Source organism: Lepidochelys olivacea (assembly GCF_965140295.1).
Source record: "Lepidochelys olivacea isolate rLepOli2 genome assembly, chromosome: 7".
In the NCBI taxonomy this organism is placed as follows: domain Eukaryota; kingdom Metazoa; phylum Chordata; order Testudines; family Cheloniidae; genus Lepidochelys; species Lepidochelys olivacea.
The window spans coordinates 102,838,135-102,862,994 of record NC_140417.1 but is presented as its reverse complement, the minus strand read 5'-3'; the positions used below and the strand labels follow the sequence as shown (position 1 = coordinate 102,862,994).

Here is a 24,860-nt window from a genome sequence, read left to right as displayed (position 1 = left end):
ATATCCAGGTCATTAATAAAGATGTTAAATAATACCAGACCCAGAACAGATCCCTGTGGGAACCCTACTTGAAACCTCCTTCCAATCTGACATAATTCCTTTAATAGTTACTCGTTGTTTGTGTTAACCAATTATGTATTCAGTTAATGGTATTTCTACTGAGCCTGCATTTCTCCAGCTTGCTTATGAGAATGTCATGTGGGATTGTGTCAAAAGCCTTGCTAAAGTCCAGGTATATTACGTCCACTACATTCTCCCTGTCCACCAAACCAGTTACCTTGTCAAAAAAGTAAATCAAATTGGTTTGGCACAATTTGTTTTTAAGTAAATCCATGCTGGCTGCTAGTGATCATCCCTTCATCCTCCTGGTATATCTAAAGTTCTGCCATTGCTGCTTTCAATTTAAATTCTCAATCAAGAAAGCAAATAAAGCAACTTATTTGTTGAAAAAAATAAAATGATTATAATGTTGCTATTTTGTTACTAAGGATCTTCTTCTTGATCACCTCATGTATTAAATGATCTAATGTTAATGTTAATTGCAATCACAACTAAAATTGATAATGAATATGAATACTGTCTCAGCGATTACTACAGTAATCTTATGAGGACAAGCGTGTTAATGAACACACTGTATTACATACTGCTCCATGGTTGTATGTGTTTGAAATTTCAGATTATGTGAATTCATGCTATAATGTGCATTTTTCTTCCATATAGATATTACATTTAATTTAAAAATCAATATGATATACTGATTTTTTTTTTAGTGTTCCATGCAGTGTACAGTATTATAATAGACTGGGTCTCTATAGCAACTTCCATACAGGGATCTCACAGCACTTTACAAATATTAAGAGATTAAGTGTCACAACACTCCTCTAAATTAGGTAATCATTATTTACCCTGTAGCGGGGCAGTCACCCCGCTCCAGCCCTGAAAGGATTAAAAACAGCCCTAGGAAAGGGCAGCCCCAGGGAGCCAATCAGGGCCAGAAGGCAGAGGAGTTTCTCTCCAGCCCTGGAGGGAGAGGGCTTAGCTGCTGGGGAACATACAGTTCCTGAAGTAGGCAGTGCTGGGGAAAAGGGCAAGAGGAGCTGGGAAGCTCCAACCTGGCAACTCCCCAGGCTGAGGCCTTGGTCAACACCTAAACAGATACTGGGGCTGCAGAGGTGCAACCCCGGGGACAGGTAGAGGCAGCCGAACCAACCCCATTGCCAGTGATGAGTGTCCATTACCAACTGTAGTCTGCCCCAGGGAAAGGGGGCTGGATGACGACTGGCAGTAGCCACTGAGGCAAGGTGGGTTTGGAGGGTCGGGGGTTCCCCTGGGAGGGAAGACCCAGAGCGTGGAGGTACTGCTGGGGTAGAACCCTGAGGTAAAGGGCACCGGGGTCCGGCAGGGACACGGGGCCAGCGGCAGGCAAGACACCAGCCTGCAGAGGGTGCTCCATGTGCTGGAAAAAAACTAATTCCCAGATGACAGGCAGGAGGTGCCAGGCCGGTGAGTCTTCACTTCGCTACATACCCCAGTTCACAGATGTGAAAACTGAGGCCTAGAGAGGTTAAGTGATTTTTTTCAGAGTCACACCAGGAAGTTTATTGCTGCGATTGGAATACAATCATATTTCTAAGATTTCTATATATTCGCCTACCCAGCGCCCCCAAATCTGTCTTACATTTCATTTACTGTGCATGATATCCATTCTTCCTTCCTTAATATCATAGAATATTGAATATGAGTGCTGCTTGCAGTAACTAGATGTTTTTCGTTAAATGGTCTAATTTTTATAAGTATTCAAGTTGCTGTTAAGAACTTACTTTCTGAATCTGTGAGGGGGAAGAATTTGGGGAGGTACAGTTTCCATTTGGGAAGAAAAAAGTAAAATAAAATTAGCCAGTCAAACCAACTCTGGAAGAAAGAAGACATAATCTAGACCTGTCTTAGATGATGTTTCATGTCTTGAGGCTGTAAGTATGCAGTCATAATGACATTTTGATAGAGTGTCACATTTTGTAACACTGGGAAATGTATGGAATTTTAAATAATTTAAAATCGGCTTTTTCCCCCTCTTCCATCCTATTTGCATGATGTAACTCAAATACTTAATGTGTAATATGGATGTGTGTGAATTTGTTTGGTTTAGGGAAGTATAGCAAGCTCTGGTGTGGTTCTCTCTTGAACAGTTCTTTAATAGTTTTACTCAGCCTTAAAAACAGAGTTCACTTCTCTTTCTGAGGGTTAGTGACTTACATTAAGACATAAATTGCAATTAAGAAATTGAGCCCAAAATCAAGAAATGCATTCTTACGCTCAGGATATTCAAAGCTTATTCACTGTAGCATTTTTTAAGGTAATCTTGTAGCACTGTTGGTGGCTTTTCATTAATTCTGAAGTACATTTTCCCCCCAAAAGGTCAACATAAGATCAAATTCATCCCAGAAATGGTTGGACCTATGTTGGAAATGACACTGATTCCTGAAACTGAGCTTCGAAAAGCTACAATCCCAATATTCTTTGACATGATGCAGTGCGAGTTTCATTCTACCAGAAGCTTCCAAATGGTAAGCATTGTTTAGCTACAAATATTTTAAGTTTGTGAGTGTTATACAAGGACATTTTGATGCCCACTGGTAAAAGGCACAGAGATACACATAGGGTTACAGTGATCCTCAGGGTTCACCAAAAGGGGTCATGTAAGCTCTCTAAGAAAGCATGCGTTCTGGTCATCATGGCCATTACAAAATATATGTGGAGATAATGTGTAAGGAGTGATGTGTGTATACTGAAAACTATGTTCTTAAGTCCTTCTTGATAAACATAGATTGCTGAGAAGTAGCATACATTGAGACAGACTTCTCCAGACAGGAGGTGGGAGACGCTTATCGCCGTGGTTGATGATTGTGTATTGTGTATCTTACAATGGAAGTCTATTGTTATACTGAGTTAAAGCTAATGTATACATTGCAGGAAAAAACAAAAACAATAGGGATTATCCTGTCTGAATAAAGACAATGAATTTTAGAAGAATAATTAAGGGTATGGAGGTACACCTGGCATCCTTCAATCTAAGAAGACAAGCTACTAGTGGACTTGATTTTAAGAAAGGAGGATCTCTGCTATCTTGGTTGAAAACTCTAGGAAAAGAACTTTGAGGTGTGCTAACCTGTAGGAGATGGGATAATGTCGTGTGAGTTAAGTTTAGACTCTAAAAAGTTTCTTATAATTTTGTTTTGCATGTAACCATTTGTTTCCAGTGTTGGTTCTTGCTATCATTTGAATCTCTCTTTGATAATAAACATATTCCTGTTTTCACAATAAATATATCTTGAATACTGCATGTTAAGCAGTGTGATGCTCTTGAGCTGAATCTAGTCATCAGGTGAATACTAATCCTTTCGGAGCAGAGAATATGAGAGTTCTGTGAGTGTTCAGTGGATAAGAGGCTAGGTGCTTCAGAGGGACACTTGGGATCAGGAAGGAATTTCCCCCCAGGTCAGATTGGCAGAGACCCTGGGGGGTTTTCGCCTTCCTCTGCAGCATGTGGCACAAGTCGCACAGGTTTAACCTAGTGTAAATGGGGGATTTTCTGTAACTTTAAGTCTTTAAATCAGGATTTGAGGACTTCAGTAACTCAAGCAGAGGTTAGGGGGTCTATTAAAGTATCTAGAAGTAACGGAGGAGGAAAAGGACCTTGGAGTATCTAGAAGTAATGGAGGAGGAAAAGGACCTTGGAGTATTGGTTGATCATAGGATGACTATGAGCTGCCAATGTGATATGGCTGTGAAAAAAGCTAATGTCGTCTTGGGATGCATCAGGAGAGGTATTTCCAGTAGGGATAAGGAGGTTTTAGTACCGTTATATAAGGCACTGGTGAGACCTCACCTGGAATACTGTGTGCAGTTCTGGTCTCCCATGTTTAAGAAGGATGAATTCAAACTGGAACAGGTACAGAGAAGGGCTACTAGGATGATCCGAGGAATGGAAAACTTGTCTTATGAAAGGAGACTCAGGGAGCTTGGCTTGTTTAGCCTAACTAAAAGAAGGTTGAGGGGAGATATGATTGCTCTCTATAAATATATCAGAGGGATAAATACCAGAGAGGGAGAGGAATTATTTAAACTCAGTACCAATGTGGACACAAGAACAAATGGATATAAACTGGCCACTAGGAAATTTAGATTAGAAATTAGATGAAGGTTTCTAACCATCAGAGGAGTGAAGTTTTGGAATAGCCTTCCGAGGGAAGTAGTGGGGGCAAAAGATCTATCTTGCTTTAAGATTAAACTCGATAAGTTTATGGAGGAGATGGTATGATGGGATAACATGGTTTTGGTAATTAAATATTCATGGTAAATAGGCCCAATGGCCTGTGATGGGTTTTTAGATGGGGTAAGATCCAAGTTACCCGGGAAAGAATTTTCTGTAGTATCTGGCTGATGAATCTTGCCCATATGCTCAGGGTTTAGCTGATTGCCATATTTGGGGTCGGGAAGGAATTTTCCTCCAGGGCAGATTGGAAGGCCCTGGAGGTTTTTCGCCTTCCTCTGTAGCATGGGGCACGGGTCACTTGCTGGAGGATTCTCTGCTCCTTGAGGTCTTCAAACTACAATTTGAGGACTTCAATAGCACAGATATAGATGTGAGGTCTTTTTTAGGAGTGGTGGGTGAAATTCTGTGGCCTGCATTGTGCAGGAGGTCAGACTAGATGATCATAATGGTCCCTTCTGACCTAAATATCTATGAAAAAAAAAAGGAGTGGGTGAGTAAGTGTGCAGGTCAGAAAGATGATCATGATGGTTCCTCTGACCTTAGAGCAGGGGTGGATAAACTTTTTGGCCCGAGGGCCACATCGGGGTGCACAACTGTATGGAGGGCCGGGTAGGGAAGGCTGTGCCCCCCAAACAGCCTGGCCCCCTCCCCCTCCCACTTCCCGCCCCCTGACTGCCCCCCTCAGAACCCTCAACCCATCCACCACCCTCCCTGCTCCTTGTCCCCTGACTGCCCACCCCGTATCCCCTCCCCAACAGGCCCCCCGGGACTCTCACACCCTACCCAACCTCCCCTGTTCCTCGACCCCTGACCGCCCCGCCCCCCAGAACCTCAGCCCCATCCAACCACTCCCTGTCCCCTGACTTCCCTCCGGGGCCCCCTACCCAACCTCCACCGCCGTGCATGCCACCGCCCCCTTACCATGCCGTTCAGAGCGGCAGGAGCTTGCAGCCCCACTGCCCGTGCAGCGGCGTAGCTACACGGGAGGGGGAACAGTGCGGGAGGGGCTGGGGGCTAGCCTCAAGGACCAGACAGGATCGTCCCATGGGCCATAGTTTGCCCACCTCTGCCTTAGAGTCTATGAGGACTCAGGAGTTGGTGTGTGTCTATCACTCATCTGTACAGAGATAGCAAGGCCTGAAAGATGCCCCTCCATAAAGCACTGTTCCCTTCACTTGGCCAGCCAGCCAAATATGCCCCCTACCCACTGCTTAAAGGTGCAGGGTAGTTATTGGATGGGGACTAATCTAATTCTGTGCTGGACTTATTTTTCATAAGTTAATATTCATAACAAGCTTCTAACATATCTATAACCAAAATAAATGAATGTCTACAAGGAATCAGTTAAACATATAAAACATGACTAGCTGTATTAATTTTCAGTTGCATTGCAATGAACGAGGAACTTTTGATCAGTATTTTGATTCAATTCAATTTCAATAATCAGTTTTTATATTTATCTCTGATGTTATTGCAGTAATAAGTAACGTACTGTGTAGTATGTTAACGTTGTGTGTAACTATGCCATAATGAAAAGTAACAAAACAAAAATCTGAAGTGCTCAATGAGATACCATTTACACATTCTCATGTCAGAGGCTTACTTTTGTTACTTGTTGTTTGTTTTATTTGTGTAACTGTATGGATCATGAACTATATAAGGATGCGTTATTGTTTAATTTATGGCTCTATATTTCTTTGCATAGAATAATCTGGTGATTTTAATAGATGAACAACTTAAATATTTAATGTAAACTTTCTTCCCTTTTTGAGAAGAAATATGCCTCATGCTTAAACCACAGATGTTTTGGATTTTAGATAGAAATATTCCGTATATTTATATCCTTGTGTCACAACAGCTTGCTTCATTATGAATACAATATTAGCATAATATATATAAGCTCCTTGTACAATACATTCAGAATGCATATTTATATCTAACAGAAAATATCCAATCTGTCCGTTCATAGTTTCATGTATAAGTGCAAGAGATCTATACTTTGCAAGGCACATCACTGTGTTCACATCTGTGTGCTGGTGTTAAACTCCAGCATTTATGCAAGACCTTAGACTATATTTGGCATAGAATGTGACATAGCCCCATTGTTTAATCAGTGGGTATGTGTTTTAAAATACCCCTGTCTAACTTCAACTTTCGATACATGTGTGCCACTTTATACCTCACCAAAAAGATTTTTATGTTCAACATCCAACTCAGTGGGTTGGTCCTCTAATTAGATTGTACCCCAAAGGGGCTGAAAGGCAATTGTATATGGCCAGTAGAGAATTACCTCGAAGTAGAGGAAGTTTTCACTGGTATAGCTAAACAGCAGCCAGACCTTTTGCCTCTTTTCCCCATCACGAAGCTGTCTGGGTGTTGCAGAGCCCTGCACTACCTTGGCAATATTCCACTAGCGCAGAGTGGATTCAGGGCCTTAAGCCAGTGTTGGGGCTGACTCTAGCCTGGAGAAGAAGGTAGCCAGCTCCTGCTCCCTGATCCTTTCTTATGCTGAGCAGACAGAGGTTTTCCTGTCTTGTCATGCAGGCCATTGCTGGTTTGCTGTTTACAGGTTATGGCGAGTGGCCTGCTCCCAATAACAAAAATAGATTTATGCATTGTGAGAAAGGTATTCATACTTCCTTCAAGAAATATTACCAGTACCTAGGTAGGCTTTCATACTTTGTGTCTGTGTGTGTCCTGCGTTATATTATGTACATGCAACTGCCAGTTATTGTTCTGGTTTGCTTGCAAAGAGAACTTAGAATTGAATAGTTCGCTGCTGTTTAACTAATCTGCCAGAAATACAATTATCTAACCTTATTAGTCACATCACCAAGGGTTTAAATTGGCTCCACTTCCCCAGCAGATGTGTAAACCTATAATGTGTGGGAAGAATATAGATTTTTCACAGAATTGTAATACTAGAACATGTGGCCTATATTATTAACAGTCAACTCTCACCAAAACTACTTTTATTTCAGTATTTATTGTTCTTTTCTGGTGAAAACAGTCTTAGACAGCATGACTGTATTTACCCTTACTGTACTTGCAGCCTTGAGAAAGAACAGAAGATCAGTAAAATTGTGTACTGTCTTTAAGTTATACATTCCCAAATCATGATATGTGGAGATCTGGGCAGACAAGTAATGCTGCCCACTTCCCCTCTCTCACCTTTTGTATGCAGCTCCAGCTAGGACACACCACAAAACAAGGAGCATGGGCTTGCCACTAAGGTCCACTGAGGCTTCCCCATAGAAGAAGCTGTCTCCTTTTCTCTTCTGCTTCCCTCCTTGCCTCCCTTCCATCAGTGCACTCCACAATTCAAAGACTGGAGGGAATGTCAGAGCCAGAGAAAGATAGTGAGGAGAATCACTTTGACTATTACAGTCCCAATCCTAGTCAGGTAGTGGTGATAGGTCACGTGTAGCAGCAGGATGGAAGGTGGTCCATGAGATGACCATATTACAAAAGGTGGCCCATACCATAACAAGTTTAGGCACCACTGATCTACAACCTTGACTGTACCACCTGATTTCTTTCTGTCTCTCATTCTTTGGACCCACTTCCCATTCATTTTCTTGTCCGACTTTGCACACTCAAAGCTTTAGCTCTCGTTCCCTGGACCCATCCCATTGCTTTCCACTCTCACTTCACTTCTGCTCGTCTCCTTGTTCTGCCTTCTCTAACTCCAGCCTTATCTCTGAAGTTGAGAGTGAGAGTCATATTGGGAATGGGGGATGAGAGGTGGGAGAAGGAACACTGAAGAGTGCATTCCGAAGATCAGTGAGGGTTTCCATCAGCAGAGGGGTGAGGTAGGCTGGCACCATGTGCAAGACAGGACTCACATCCAGACCTGCTGCTAGAAATCCTCTCTTAAATTGCATGTAAACACCCCAAAGTGACCTACAAACAATTGAGAAAAAAGCCAATTAGAATTGTTTCATTGGGGAGCTAGCTAGTTCCTAGGGGTTAAAATAGTGTAATTAATGTTAGATGAACCAGTCTGGATTAAAATAAAAACCGACTTGTAACTTCATTCAAAACATGAACCAAACAAAAGAGAACTTTTTTGAGGTGCTAGTTCTATTTTTTTTTATATGTCTTTGCACCTTTCTGTGCTACCTGGTGTGGGACAGAACAGAAGCAAACATAATATATTGATGTGCGTGGACTTTCCATCTAGGTTTACACCAAGGAGAATTCTGTAGAAAAAGCTTAATCATGTGAGATTTCCTTAGCTGAACCAGTATTCTGAACCTTTTGTGGTTCACCCATTGCTAATGATGATTAATTTTCCAATTCCTGTTAAAAGTTAAAAACTCATGTTAAAAGTTTGACATGAAAATAATAGTGTTATAGTAAAGCTATATCCTCTTATTGACTTTCCATTTTAAGATTATATAAATTATCCAATGTATGGTGTACAAAATCAATATACACACAAGGAGCCCACAGTTGCCAACATTCACGTTGTAAATAAGCACCCCGATTTTCACAATAAGCCAAAAATCAAGCTAATCCCATTTCAAAACAAGGCCAAAACAAGCCAATCCCTAAGAACCCGATCACGCTATGTGACTAGAGCCCCCTGGGACTGTGGTGGGCCTGCTGTGAACCCCTGACTCTCTCCCTTGCCCCTGCTTGCCAGGAGTCAATCAAAAAAAAGAAGCTACAAGCCAAACAAGCTACAGGCAAAAAACTAGCCGACCAGCAACTCACAAGCCAGTTAAGCCAAAAACAAGCCCAGTTTTTACATTTTTTTCCGCAGCTTTGGCATGTCGGAAGGAGCCTTGCTAAGTTAATAGGAATGAAATCAGATTTTACATTTATTAGTAAGCTATCTGAATTTCAATTTAACAGTCTGATCTTCCTAGCTAAGGAAACAAAGTTGTATAAATGCAGCAGTAAATTTGTATAGCACCTTTCATGAAGAATCTCCAGTAGTGGTCCCAACACCACCCTGCTGGCTTTCACAAACCAGGGGAAGGATATGGATTCTAACTCTTAGGTCCTGACAAGTACATTCCCTAAACTTCCAGATACAACCTCCATGAGTAACACCAACTGGAACTTAAACACCACGGACTTAGCACTTGTTCCCTTAAGAATTAGTTCCACCACTGTAGAGGCAGACTGCTCAGTCTGAATCTGAGCAATTTTAATGCAAAATAATGTGAAAAATCTTAATTGCAAGTAGCGCTTGACTAACATCAGATGCAGTCTCCCTGAATAGTTAATATAGGCAATGCTGGGGCATCATCCTTAATCAACAATTTTGTAAGCCGTGAATTTATCAACATGAACCAAGGGCCACTATTGACACCTTAATCTTCTGTGAAAAGACCCTGAAAGTAATATTCAGTAGTGTACTCTCAGCCTGTGCCTGCTATTTGATCTAAACCAGTCAGTTTCCTTCCAAATACCATAGCAAGGATCCAGGAAACAAGCCTTTCCACGATCATTCCCTTCCGCCACTCCCCACAGCGATTGCCATAACCTTAGCATACACCAGCATTGTTCAGCCCGTTCAGCCCACTCATCCAACCTAAAGCAAGCATCAGAGGGATGTGCCACCATAGCTGGGTACCCAGACCATAGTGTTAGGGTCTACAGAAGGAGCTAGAATTTATAGGAATTTGCATTTAGGTGAAATGTGATTTGAGTAATCCTGATGTCAACAAAATGTTGGAGATCCTGTATGTGAAGTGTAATCCTCCTCGTCTTATGAGTGATGGCAAACAAATAGGTAAAGCACACAGAGAGCTGATGCTGGCAGCAAATGTCATTTCTTCAGATAGGTGAGGAAAGAACATTCTTTTTTGTTCCTCATTAGAGAACATGAAATTTGTGACTTTTGTTTTACTTAGTGGTTTAAATATTATTGAACTTGTCCTTGTACTACAGGGTTGGGCTTCATAGTTTGTATTTGCTTTTTAGAAGTGGTAGATTCCTTTTCTCAATTTCATTTAATTTCTGGAATAATACGTGTAATGTATTAAGAGTCACTTTTTTCAGCTAGGGCACAGAAGGGGAAATTCAAAATTCTCCACAACTTGTGTTTTAATTGGTTTTTATGGGCCTTTCATTTTTTAATATCAGGCCAAACAGAGCATTTAAAATGGTTGTAGTATGCACTATATCTTGGATACTCAGATGATTTTTAATACCGTAAATATTGTATATTTATAGGCGGTGCTAACCGCGCTACCTATAGTTAAGGTTGCTTGAGACATCTAATTATAAACCCCTCTTTTCAGTTGCTTATAACTTTACCAAACTTTAAACATTTGGTCTGAAGTTTTCCAGATCTGCCTATCTACCTCAGGGGTGGGTGGGTGTGAGTGTGTGTGTGTGTGTGTGTGTGTGTTACAGCTTCAGCAAAAATGATTCAGCCAATTTCAGAGAGTGATATTAGGGAAACATACACTATTTTTGCCCATGTTTTTAAAAATAAATCCTAGAATCACTTTATTGAGAAGCGCTAGAGCAGGGGTTCTCAAACTGGGGGGTCAGGACCCCCCAGCGGGCGCGAGGTTATTTCATGGGGGGTCACGAACTGTCAGCCTCCACCCCAAACCCCACTTTGCCTCCAGCATTTATAATGGTGTTAAATATATAAAAAAGGATTTTTAATTTATTGGGGGGGGGGGGAGAGGGAGTCACACCAGAGGCTTGCTAAGTGAGAGGGGTTACCAGTACAAAACTTTGAGAACTACTGCACTAGAGCCTCTGTGCTTTGAAACATGGGTTTGATATTTGGCTGAGGGGTTTCCCTGGGACCCTGGAGTCAGGGATGTGCCTTTTGCTGTTCCCTAAAAAGTTGCCTAAATTTGTCCAAGTTATAAGCTTTTGGAAAATCTCAGTTCACACATGCTCAATGGAGACCTGTTGGGAGTTTGGCAGCTAAATGATCATTAAGATTCAGTCTGCACTGAGCATGTTCCATTCTAGGGGTTCAGGGTTTGAGAAGGACTTTCCTGCAATTGCTGTTTCTGGTTGTTGCTCCTCGCCACATGGCAGCATCAGCCACCAAACTCAGAGCAGGAAGACTGGCTCTTCTCTGCTCTCAGTGCTCCCCCTGCTTGTTCCCAGGCAGTATGGAGGAGGAAGCCACCTGACTTGAAAGCAGAGGGGACAGAACCCAGACTGGGGAGGGAAAATTGGGTCAAGGAACCTGGGAGAGCGAGCCTGGAACTGGGAGTTGAAGGGGGACTGGGCCTCTTATGGGGAGATGCAAACAATGCTAGGGATCTTTTGGAAGAGTTACTGCAGGCACATCAAGATGTTAAGAGATTGAATCAAATAATTTGACTCTAAAGAGTGGATGTTTAGACTTCCTTTGTTGTTACTAAGCTGTTCACAGAAACAGATTCCTGCCATCTGTAGGACTGCTAAGAGCAAGACAGATTCTCCCACACATTCTATTCAGCCAAATGGCCAGGATTTGTATGTGAATTCTGCTAGCCTGAGACTGGTGTGTTTCCAAACTTCTCTTGATTATGGTTGCTTCAGGTGTGTGAGAGGCCGTGAACGGCTGCTAATGGGAGGCAGTCATACATATCCACTTTCTTGCCCACTTGCAGGATGCTTCTTCTCGCCAACTTTTCCTGTAGCTTTTTCTCGGTAAGCACTGACATCATTTGGCCCTTCCCATATTGGTCTCTGACAGATCATGTGCATATTGCAGTTATTTAACTACCGAATGTTTACTGTTGATGTGAGTTGATCTTTGTCCTTATGCAAATAGTTATCCTGATTGCTATATGTGGGAGTAGGAAGGAATTTTTCTTCGTGGCAGTTTCACTATGTTTTGGATATAGGACATTTGATGAGAAACATATGTCCAGAACTTAGACTTCATCTAAATCTTTTGCAATTGGTCTCTATTTTACACTTGTTTAAAGTCGTACTTGTTTTTGTCCTGTTTTTATTGTCCCTTGTGGTAAAGGCATCTGTGTTTGCTTAGTTATTTGTAATATGTATGGCATTGTAATAGTAGTCTTAGGACTGAATTTTCGATTACGGTAAGGCCCCTGTACTCTGCTCTGCCAGTATAAACAGGCCATAAAGTAGGTGCAAATGTAAGTTAGTCCCACTTTAAGGCCCCTGCAAGAGTGTACAAGAGTGGCATAAATGACCCATGGTTTAACTGAGAATTAAGTTATTGGTGAATGGATAGTTTGTTAGACTAAGAATCTCAGGCTGAAGACCATTCTTTTTCATAGAAATATATTATTGTCTGCTCTACTATTAAAGAGATGCAAAGTACAGGGGGAAAATACACCTCTTTATATTTAAAGCAATTGAGTACATTTTAATTCTTGTGAAAGATATTGGATGGAGAGTCTTGGAGACTGAAGCCTTTCATCGTGCCACAGAATAGGTACAACATAAGCAAGTGGCAGTGAAAGTTTCAAGACACTGCTCTACCAATGTGCTCCCACTCTGACCTAATGGGACTACCTCCAGCTGCGATAGGGTAGTTCAGTTTCACTGGCCCGTTCAGTTTCACTGGCCCATTCAGTTCTGGCCCCTCCGCCAACTGATACTAAATAGAATATATATTTGTGATGTGTATACCTGTACCCTAGATATTATAAGATAATATCACTCATTCCATGTATGGTAGGCTGCCAGTCACCAATCCTGTGGTAACAACTTTAGTTTACTACCAACCTGGACCAGATTCATGGCAACTAGAGGCAAAAGGCTTTGTACTACTTAAAAATCCATGGAATTATCCAATCCGCTATTAAAATAGTTAATATCCCTTTAAGTATGTACTTGTATTACTTCTTAAATACAAATACAGATCTTAACCCATTCAAAAGAACTCTCTTCCCTTCAGGAATGATATTGAAACTGTCTATTAGGTGTGTTACAGTGTGTTACAAAAAGAGATGTTAGGATGTTCATTCAGTTGAGTTGTCTTTGTTGCTATTGTAATCATTGCAGGCGACATTGTGTGTCCTGCTCTGTATGCTCTTTCCGCTCCCCCCCCCCTTCCTGTCATCAGCTACCTTATTTAGATTTCCCTAATGCATATATTTAAGCTTCATTTAATAACATGACCAGTGGTTTCCTCAAATGAAAATCCTTATAGGGCAGCAGATCATAATGGATATCTGAGACTGCAGACTTTTAAAGTCAATCAGGCTTAAAAATAGTGGTTAAACATATCATAGAGATATCCAACCAATCTATCAGCCATTAATGCTACAGTAATAAAATGAAATATTTGCCATACTGGTTATTTATGCTTGCTCTGTTTATTCTAGTTTGAAAACGAGATCATCACAAAACTGGATCATGAAGTAGAAGGAGGCAGAGGAGATGAACAGTACAAAGTGTTGTTTGACAAAATGTAAGCGTTGATTAGCAGTGGCATTTATGTCAGAATATATTTGGACTACAATGAATTTTGTAGCCCAGAAATAATTAAAATCTGTTAATGGTGCAAAATATTTAAAATTGAACCTTAGTCTAGTACCTCTTCTTGAGTGTGATTAACAAGCAGTGTGCAATTATTTTTCAGTCTCTTGGAGCACTGCAGAAAACACAAATATCTTGCTAAAAATGGAGAAACTTTTGTCAAACTTGTTGTCCGTCTCATGGAAAGACTGCTGGATTACAGAACTATAATGCATGATGAAAATAAAGAAAATCGCATGAGCTGCACTGTCAATGTACTGGTGAGTGAGAAGAAATTAGTTGGCTAAATTTAGAATGGGTACTGAATTTTTAATTTTAACAGCAAGCTTCTGTTTGTTCTAAATGAAAGATCTTATGATTTTCACCCAACTGTTAAAAATAAGGCTGATGAATCTGATTTAAAGAGGGGAATTCTTGACAAATATTGTTCATCACATTTAGTTTTTCATTTTTTTTTTTTTAAATTTAGAAAGGGAGTAATGTAGTCATCCTCAGCTCCTGTCGGTACAACCCATATACCACATCATCATCTGTATAGTCAGTTACCAGGATTGTCACCTGTGTGTTACTTTGAAGCCTAAAATATCTGTTGAGTCAGTGTGAAGTGATGGAAGCAGGTATAAGAATGGTTGAGAGCTCTTTTGGTTCAGAATATCACCAGGTTCTTCTTCGGGTGCTTGTTCATGTCGATTCCATTGCAGGTGTATGCGTGCCCACGTGTGTGGCTAGGGGAGATTTTTGCCTTAGTGGTATCTGTAGGACTGGTTATGGCACCCCCTGGAGTGCCGCGCTCATGCTGCAGTATATCAGGGACCGTCGGCCCTGTGCCCTCTCAATTCCTTCTTACCACCCGTGGTGGTCCGTCGGAGTGCCGCTGCCCCTTGCTTCACAAGTGGCCAGTGGTTTCTTTCCGTGACATCAGAGGTAACTGAACTGATTACCAGATTTACTCTGAAGCTAATTTGCATGCAGCAGTTTCATTGGTTGAATGAGGGAGTCTGCACAGGTGGTGGATTACTTGGCCCAATTGCCACACCCATGTGACAGAATGGCACAGCATACAGATCTGTCAATTTAGAAACGAGCATTTGCATTAGAGTTTGCTTTTCTCGTGTCTGTATAGCAGAGACTGAGCACTTTATAATCTGAGGAGGAGAGAACTCTTGAAGTTGCCACTGATCAGTGATCCAAGGAATGAGATTGCTTATGGAAGAGGCAATTTGCCATTCTGACTAGAATTAGAGTGACAAGATGCTGCCTGTTGGTAACTGACAAAGAAGTTACAAAAATAAAGAGGCATTTGCAGTGATTTTAAGAAGATATAAAACAAGTTATAGTAATTTATAAAACTGGAAAAGTCTAGTGTGAAAGAGGTTTATTCTTCCTTCCATTCTTCATACCCTGTGCTTGTTGTTTTTCCTTTAATGTCAACTCAGAGAATCCTGCTAATTAAAACTTGTCATATCAGCTAGGTGGGATTCTAAATGTGCACTTGGGTGTCACTCTAACCATATCTTGTCTTTCAGTTAATACGCTCCTCTTTCTTCATCTATCTAGAGACAAATTTTTGTAATAGTGTCTTCTGATGCTGAATTTTTGTTATACTGGATGTGATCTCAATATTTCAAATATTCGCATACGGTAAATTTTGTGGGGGATTTATTGTCATGGAGCCAAATTGCCCTGAGATACTCCTACACAACACTCCCATTGAAGTCTTTGGGAGATGCATGCAAACATCTCAGGGCAGTGCTTGGCTCATAGATTTTAAATCATATTTGATGACATGGTCTCATTTTAAATATGTATTCAGCCTTTGGGTTTAACATAATCTTTTCATCCTTAGTGTGCCTATGGCGAAATTCATCCCTGTACAGAGGGCCAGCCTAACGTCGATTCACCATTTAATTCCTTCTTAAAACCTCAAAGTAGGGCTTAAATGGGACGTAGCCCTTGCACTTGCCCTTTGCCACAGGGATGAATTTAGTTCATACTTACTAGAGCAGGGGTGGGCAAACTGCAGGCCGGATCCGGCCCATGAGCCGTTTTAAGCTGGCCCACTAGCTTCCGCTGGGGAGTGGGGTCGGTGGCCACAGCACACAACTCGGCCCCGTACGGCGCTCTAGCCGGAGCACTGGGTCAGGGGCCACACAACACAGCTTCCATGGCATGGCCCCACTCTGGCACTCTAGCCGGGACACAGGGTCGGGGGCTGCTGCACCCAGTTCCTGGAAACCACGGAATGGCCGCACTCCAATGGCCCCCTCCGGCACTTCGACGGGAGCTGCAGGAGCGGTGCCTGCAGATGAGGCAGCGTGCAAAGCCACCTGGCCGCACCTCCACATTGGAGCCGAAGAAGGGACATGCCACTGCTTCCGGGAGCCGCTTGAGGTAAGCACCGCTCTGAGCTCTGCATCCCTGAACCTCTACCCATGCCCCACACCCCTGCCCCAGCCCTCATCCCCCTCTTGCTCTCCAAACCCCTTGATCCCAGCCTGGAGCACCCTCCTATACCCCAAACCTCTCATCCCAAACCCCACCCCAGAGCCTGCACCCCCAACCAGAGCCCTCACCCCCCCAACCCCAATTTTGTGAGCATTCATGTCCCGCCATACAATTTATATTCCCTGATATGGCCCTCCAGCCAAAAAGTTTGCCCAGCCCTGTACTAGAGTTAGGAACCAGCTCCTATATGCTAATTATGTAATACTTCGGTGCTTTCTGAGATCCCGGAGCTCAGGGTAAAGAGCAGAGCAGCTGGCAACAGCTTGGTTTAGTGGTTTCACATGATTTTCCTTGGGAATTCAGCAATTTTGTAGAGTTTTGAACCCAAACAGGGCTAACTACAGAAAACACAATTGAATTTTGTGTGACTGGGGGGTTTATTTGAATACAGAGCTCAAAGCAAAAGATGTGGGATACACAACCCTAGAAATGGAAACTGAAAAATTTCTCTCCATAACCCACCCATCCTGCAAAGCATGGAGTTTCCAATAGGTCTCGAGCTTTCTTCAAACACAGCTTTTCTGTGTTGCATCTGTGCAGACATGAGTGGTCATCTGGCTTTTTTTAGTGTTTCTTTTTATGAGTGCAGCCATAGTCCATTTCTCACACCCGGTGTGATAGTCCTTAAAACCTCACATCCAGTGCTTAATTTGGGCTAGGGCTTGCCAGGGCTGAGGCCCGACACCGCTAGACTTGGCAGTTCATAACCTCGGCACCTCTGGGCTAGCCGTGTCAGTTACGAAAGTAAAAAAGCTTGCTTGAGCCCCAGCCCCAATTTCATTATAAATTAAGCGCTGCCTACATCCTCTAGTCTGTCCACGTAGCACATACCACACATTGGCATCTTCCACCACACATGGGCTCTTCTTCATCCCTCTCCAGTCCTTTTACTAGGACAGCCACTCCAGCTCTCCCAGCTGAATTGCACACTGCTCTGCAGGAAGTTCATCCTCACTAGGGTCGTATCTATCACTGCCTCAAGCCTCTCACTGTTCTCCTGGGTCCAACTATCTAGTGTAGAGATGTTGAATAGGTAAACCCCTGCTGTCAGTCCTCAGCATTGGCTCTCTCGCTTAAAAGTCAACAGGAAAATCCCTCTGTTGCCCTCTGGCCTTCAGCCCTCTTCAGTCCTTTGGCCCTGGTTCTCTGGCTTCTCGAGGTCAGCCAGCAAACCCTCTTGCTTGTCTCCTGCTTTCAGCCTTCCCCAGGAACCACCTGCAGCTTCTGTTAGGGACCTTTAACAGCAAGGATGGGCAAACTTTGTGGCCCAAAGGCCACGTTGGGGAATAGAAATTGTATGGTGGGCCATGAACACTCACAAAATTGGGGTTGGGGTGCAGGAGGGGTGAGGGCTCTGGTTGGGGGGTTTGGAGGGCGGGTGGGGGATGAGGGCTGGGGCAGAGGTGCAGGAAGGGATGCAGGTTCTGGCTGGGAGTGCGGGCTCTGGGGTGGGGCTAGGGATGAGAGGTTTGGGGTGCAGGAGGGTGCTCCAGGCTGGGATCGAGGGGTTTGGAGAGCGGGAGGGGGATGAGGGCTGGGGCAGAGGGTTGGAGCATGGGGAGAGACTCGGGGGTGCAGGCACCAAACAGTGCTTACCTCAAGCAGCTCCCAGAAGCAGTGGCATGTCCCTTCTCTGGCTCCTATGTGGAGGCACAGCCAGGTGGCTCTGCACGCTGCCCCATCCACAGGCACCACCCCTGCAGCTCCCATTGGACTGCTGGAGGGGGCCACTGGAGCATGTAGGAGCTGGAGCAGGGCCATGCTGCGGCTTCTGGGAGGTGCATGGTGAGGCCTCCAACCCAGCCCCTGGCTGGAGCAGGGCCAAGCTTGTGGTGTGGCCTCAGACCCAGCGCCCTGGTCGGAGCGCTGGAGCGGGGCCGAGCCGCGTGGCCAGAGCACCAGAGCAGGGCTGAACCGCGTGGTGCAGCCGCCGACCCAGCATCCCGGCCGAAACGGGGCCAAGCTGCGTGGTCCAGCCCCCGGCCGAAACGGGGCCAAGCTGCGTGGTCTGGACCCCGACCCAGTGCCCTGACGGAAGTGAGGCCAAGCCGCGTGGTCTGCCTCCCGACGCAGCGCTGTGGCCAGAGCGCTGGACCTGGGCCGAGCCGCATGGTCCGGCCCCCACACAGCGCCCTTAGTGGGCCTGCTTAAAATGGCTTGTGGGCCAGATCTAGCCCACGGGCCATAATTTGCTCACCCCTGTTCTACAGTCTCCTAGTCTCTGGCAGATTTTACCTGTCAATCTTTCACTCCCAGACAGCCTTACCTTACCTGTCCTTTTTCTGATGACTCCTTTTCAGTCTCTCCCCACTTATATGGGCTAGGTGCCTTCTTTTAAACCCAGTTTAAACCCAGATTAGTCACAGGTGCCTTTTTCCTCCTAAAGGACCAGTGTCTCCTTGTGACAGTTGGGGGAAAATTGGTAAATCCTAGCATCTTTAATATCTTTTCTAATGTTTCATATCATACATTTTCAATATTTGCAGTACTTTATTACTGTCTGTCTCAAGGCCAGAGGCATTCAAAGATTTCGTAAAGTAGGATGAGATGTGGTATATAAAAACCGAAAAAGGAACAATTTTAACTTTCTATTTTTTAAGAAAATGTTAGAATTCAAGAGTGAATGACTTATTACTCAAGGTTTAGAGTTTAAAAACCATAGTTCAACAGTTACTTTAAAATTATGTTTTTGTAGATTACCAAATTTTAACTGAAAGCAGGTAATGCTGTGTGACTTGCAAATGTCTGAAGAATATTTTTCCCACCAATGTGATTCTGATTCAGAACCTTTGCAGTGGAACGTAAGCCCTAAAATGTTACGCAATGAAACATCATCATGGTTTTAGATTTTATAGTTAAAGAACTTACAGGCTTCTCTACCAGAGGCAAATTTCATTTTGCAATTTTTGAGGTTGATATTATGCACTTACGACTTTGAATTTAGTATATATTCTGTGTACATGACACACTGCAAAATCAAAGTCTTTAAAACCGAATTATAATTTTACATTTCAGAATTTCTACAAAGAAATTGAAAGAGAAGAAATGTACATAAGGTGTGTAAGCATGTCCTTTGACATATTTTTGCAGCTCACTTTACTGTAATTGGAGAAGATGAATTGTCTACTAAGCTACTGATTTGGAGAGGGGGAAATGGCAGTAATGAAAGGCACATACTTGTACCGAGGCGTAAACAGATTGAGTTTACAGAGACTAATAAGCATCAGTAATTAGGCTCATAAACCTTTTTAACCCTGCTGCATCACCTTCACTTTCATTATTGTAACCATTGAAATACTTAAAGGTATTATGACATACAGAAGAAAATTAAGACAAAAGAAAAGCAAGGAACTAATTGAATTTTATTTTCTGCCAAGAACTAAATTTGTGCCTAACAACAGAAGGATGGATTACTGACTATGAAAGTGCATTCAAGAGCATTATTCTTGCGTATGTCTGATACAACATCTGTATCAGGCCAATCCAGAACCCATTGAAGTCAATGGGAACAGGATCAAACCCTATTTCTGTAAACAGAAACTGTTGGCTCAGTTTAATATGGGCACCGAAGCCTGTATTTAAATTGATTTTTAAAGTACGAGATTAATCTATATTTTGTTAATTGCTACAAAAAACAAAACGGAATTCTTCTCAGGGCATAGGCTGGTCTTGAGGTGCTGGCAAAAGACTAGAAGTCAGAATACTTTAGTTCTTTGCTGGCTCTGCCACAGACGTCATGTATGGTTGTTCTCTTGTGTCTATTTCCCCATCTATAAGATTAGGATAATAATACCTACCACACAGGAGTGATGTGAGGTTAAATTCCTTAATATTCGCAAGGCATTTTCAGCTCTTTGGAAGAAAGGCATTATGAAAGTGCAAAGTTATTGTTCTTTATCATATAATTAGTATTTTATATTTATTTTCCTATCATTCTGTCGGAATTTTTTATCTGACAGGAATGGTTTGGGAAAATGAAGTGAGGACTGCAAGTGTTGCTCTTTAAAAAGAATTGCACTTTTATATCAAACTCTTTACTTGTCTTTTTTTTTTTTGGTCATCTCCAAAAAAAAAAAAAAAAAAGCAGGACATCAGAGCAAGTTACAGTTTTATAGCTATTCTTGAACATACCAGTACATTTTGTTGATGTTGCTGTTGATTTTCTTGGCATGCTGTATCCTAAAAATTTGTCTGAAATAGTGAAATATGAGTTTTAAAAAATCCCAGGTTTTTTTTACTGTTGTAGTCTTCAACACAAATTATTTTGTGACATTTTAAGAACTGACTCTCTTTTATTACCGTAGGTATTTGTACAAGCTATGTGACCTGCACAAAGAGTGTGATAACTACACTGAAGCTGCCTACACATTACTTCTGCATGCAAAGCTTCTTAAGGTAGAGTACTTGAAATATATTTAGCATTTTGAAGATCTTGCTGTTGCGGATTACTATGTAGCTTTGTGTTTATTTTTTCATATGAGCTTTAGGACATCCACATTTACAAATTACGATTATTAACTTATTCAAAATAAAAAAAGAAGTAATTCAAAGTTGTATTGTGATTTACAATATGTTCCATAATTAGATATTATTGTAAACTTAATACATAGCCTAGAGAACGAAAATTGAATCCATGTTCTCTGTCTCATAGAAGAGCAATATGACTTACTGATGGTGATCTAAAATATCAGCAGTAAAAGTACAATAAAATCAAGAGTAAATAGCATAAATTATCAATAAAAAAGCTAACAAACAGGTAAAATGCATAGGAATGCTAGTAACCTTTGGAAGAATCTCAGCAGTTGTTCTTGCAAATCAGCTTTCCATAGAAAACTGCTAAAGTAATAAATGGGTCAGCCCATGAGCCTAGTGGAAGCTCATGCACTGTTATGCAGGATCTTAAACTTAGTCCTTTGCTTCAGGACATGGGGGAAAAATTAACAGTAGTCCTCCTTCCAAGATAATATCTTTTTAAAGGAGTGTCTATGATAATACAATGGTATGATGTACCGAATGCATCTAAATTAATATAACGATATCGATGTACTTTAAGGAGTGTCTGAAATAGGTCAATAAATAGACCAGTAGTATAAATTAAATTAATTATAAAACATGCAGAATTTTAATATTACCAGGTAATAATACCTAACTTTTTATAGCTTTGACTGACAGTGTAATAAAGCTATAATGTAATGTCACTTAAAAGCTTTACTTTATACATATTATCTAAATTGAGTGGCTTAATTATGTCATTACATCATAAATATTGCTGCATATATTAACAGTTTCCCTTATTCCCTGAAGTGTCATCTAGAAGATTCCAGTTGCACTTCAGCAGTAAGCGTGCCATTTTGAAATCACATTTTTATTTTATTACTCCACCCATGTTAAGGAGTGACAATGAGTTTTTATTTTTAGCTTTAAAAGAGAGAGGGGGAGAAGTAGAAATCTAAACTTCACGCCCTTTGCTTTTCTCTTTATGGCCCTGATTGTGCAAAAACTTACATTTGTACTTAACTTTGTGCATATGAAGTTGTTGGGGCTACCCACAAATCATAAAATTGAGCATGGGCATAAGTCTTTGCAGGGTTTGGTCCTATGTCACTGGAGGGGAGCTCAAAGAATGAGACATGGAAAGGTAGCAGAAAGAATTAAATTTGGGGCTTGAGTTTGGATAGTGCATATACTTCAGTGTGTCAAGATCTTTACTCTTTTGATCATTCTTCCCATAGACTTTAGTGAGAATTTCATATGTGTATGGAGAGCAAAATTTGGTCTTCAGTGTGTGAGAGCTGCATAAGTGAACCGATGTTCATGCAGCGCATGTACTAGGAAGCACGTTCTTCTATAAACTTTAATTTTATTCTGATAATTAACGCATGTAAAAATAGGGAAATGATTTGGTGAAAAATGTTGAAATTCTTTGTTATTTCTATTTAGCAGAGTTTGAAATTATCCATTTTCTGTGAAATCTTCCATGATATTTTTATGAAAATATGTACTGCGTTCATTTTCATAACACTTTGTTTATTGAAAACTCTAAGAAAAGACAGTTATTGGTAAACTAAATTTTCCCATAACAATTTTGATAAGCATTTCAATAAAAATTTGGTGAAAATTATAATAAAAATATTATGAAAGTTTTTGCAAAAAATTGAAAATGTCAATAATTTTGACCGTTTTTCATGAAAAGTTTCAGTTTTGAACAAAGGTCATTTGTCTACAATGAAAAAAGTTTTCATGCAAAATATTTTGTCCAGCCCTGAAGATTTTTTTTAGAATGAGGATTCTGAAAAGGTAACTGATGGAAAACTATGTTTATGGTAAAATAGGTATGTATATTGAAATCACAGTTTCTGTGAGAACTAGAATGATAACCCTGAATTCCATAAAGAATTGACTGATAGTCAAAGTAATAGAAGGTCACATTTTGCAACGTTAAGGCTTAAGTTTTGCGTGCAAAATTTGTGTGTGCACTTCATATGTAAAATCCAAATTTGCACTCTCAAGCAGACAACTGTGAGTACAAAGTAGTTTCATTCTTGTAATTTGTCACTATAATATTTCATTGTTGTGTTAGCAATAATTCAAAATAATTCATCAATTTAAAGTGTGTGCATTTATGTAAATATGTATGTGTAGAGATATAAACAATATGTAGCTCAGTATTTGTACCTAGAGCTTTAACAGACGTACAAACTAAAAGCTTTTACAATTTTTGTATTTTGTAGTGCAGTATCCAGTAGTAAAAAGCACTAAAAAAATCCCCACATCAACAGCTATTTGCCAAAGGACAAAAACCTATCAGTTAGAGCAATGTTTCCCAAACTTGGGACGCAGCTTGTTCAGGGAAAGCCCCTAGCGGGCCCGGCCGGTTTGTTTACCTGTTGCATCCGCAGGTTCGGCCGATCACGGCTCCCACTGGCTGCGGTTCGCTGTGCCCGGCCAATGGGGGCTGCGGGAAGCGGCGGCCAGTACGTCCCTCGGCCCCGCGCCACTTACCACAGCCCCCATTGGCCTGGAGCAGCGAACTGCAACCAGTGGGAGCCATGATCGGCCGAACCTGCAGACGCGGCAGGTAAAGAAACCTGCTGGGCTCGCCAGGGGCTTTCCCTGAACAAGCAGCATCCCAAGTTTGGGACATACTAAGTTAGAGGATATATGAAAGATAGGGTGGTCCTTCATAAGAAAGAAATCAGCCCTTCTAACCACAACTAATTTCGTAAGGATTTTTAGCTGGTAATGTGCAGCAAAGTAGTTTTAGTAGTTTTAATCTGGGGAACTCAGATAAATATGTTTGGAATAAAGAATAAATAAACTTACATTTAGAAAGATATAATTGAAAGTGTTGACTAAAGGCTACCCTGGGTGCCTTCTTATTTTTCTCTCAGGATTATGAATACATTGTGCCAAAATTGTAGTTGTAAGGTTGAATGTGGTTCAGAGCACTTTTTTGTGGAACTGTGTGAAGACATTTTCAAAGGTATAAACTCAACTTTACTTTAAACTCGATTGGTGATTATAGAAAAATGAAAATGTCAATGATATTCAACTGGCACTTAAAGGATAAAGCTATTGCTAAAGTGCTTTTATAAGTTATTGCTTTTATAATGAAATCTACTACACAGAGACATAACTTATGAAGATAAAGGTTTGAGAAGATGACTCTGACACCTTCAGTCATACTGAATTTTCCAGAGGGTTTTGATTACAAATTTGAATGAATAACTAGCTGATTTTGTGGACACAAAGATTTCCGTTATTCCCATTAGGGAAATTAGGGATTGACAGTCTGGATAATATTTTCTTACTGGAGTTATTAAATGACGTCTCGATTGTCATAACATGCTTGATCATATGTTCCACAACCAAGTCTGATAGACCAGATAAAACATTTCCCTCTACTGAGGTGCTGCATCTTCCAGGAAGATGATGGAGTTCAGAGTGCAAGATAATTTCACTGTCTTTTACTCATTAGATTTTGCAATTTTTTAATCAATATGTTTTTATGTGGCCCCAATTTAGAGTTTAAACTATTTCCATTAACTACACTTTGGAGTATATTTTTATTCTCCTTTATAAAATATTTTCAGATACCAGATGAGTATTTTAATTTACTACTGTTAATTAATGGAAATGAAATATCCATCATATAATCAATTTTTTACTTACAATGTAAGACAGTAGAAAATGGCAAAAATAAAAGTAGCATTTGCTTTGGCTTACAAATAAATCAGATCTGTTGTGATTTTCACATCCTAAAGAGCATACCGTCTCTTTACTTTCCATTGGAAAATACTTGATGAGACCAGTGGTCCATTTAGTTTGATAGCTTGTCTCTAATAGTAGTCAAGACCAGATACTTCAGAAGAAGGTGCAAGAAACCCTTCAATAGGCATTATGGGATAACCTGCCCTGAGAAATGTTTTCTTCTAAGTCCTTCAGTGAATGGTTAGATTATGTCAACATTTCTAAAGTTTATTTACTGGTTTTTCAGTTCATGTGGTGTCTCTTCATTACTGTGGAGCATGTAACTTTAAACTTCAAAGCCTCAGGTTCTTTTCCACAGGACCTTGAGGATGGGATTTTCAATGGCACTCAGCACTGGAATAAATGTCATCAGATTGAAGTCAATGGTAAAACACAAATC

The 24,860-nt window shown here is 41.2% G+C and overlaps 1 protein-coding gene across 2 annotated transcripts in view; it reads left to right on the top strand.

Moving 5' to 3' along the window:
* The window catches only part of DOCK1 (dedicator of cytokinesis 1), a 552,328-nt gene that overhangs the window by 437,725 nt on the left and 89,743 nt on the right, over nt 1-24,860 (top strand). For both annotated transcript variants that reach the window (XM_084632948.1, XM_084632949.1), the window contains exons 33-37: nt 2,416-2,564; nt 13,552-13,637; nt 13,809-13,965; nt 19,226-19,266; nt 20,515-20,605. In XM_084632948.1, the coding sequence (XP_084489074.1) occupies nt 2,416-2,564; nt 13,552-13,637; nt 13,809-13,965; nt 19,226-19,266; nt 20,515-20,605 (524 nt within the window). The remainder of the gene's footprint in view (nt 1-2,415; nt 2,565-13,551; nt 13,638-13,808; nt 13,966-19,225; nt 19,267-20,514; nt 20,606-24,860) is intronic.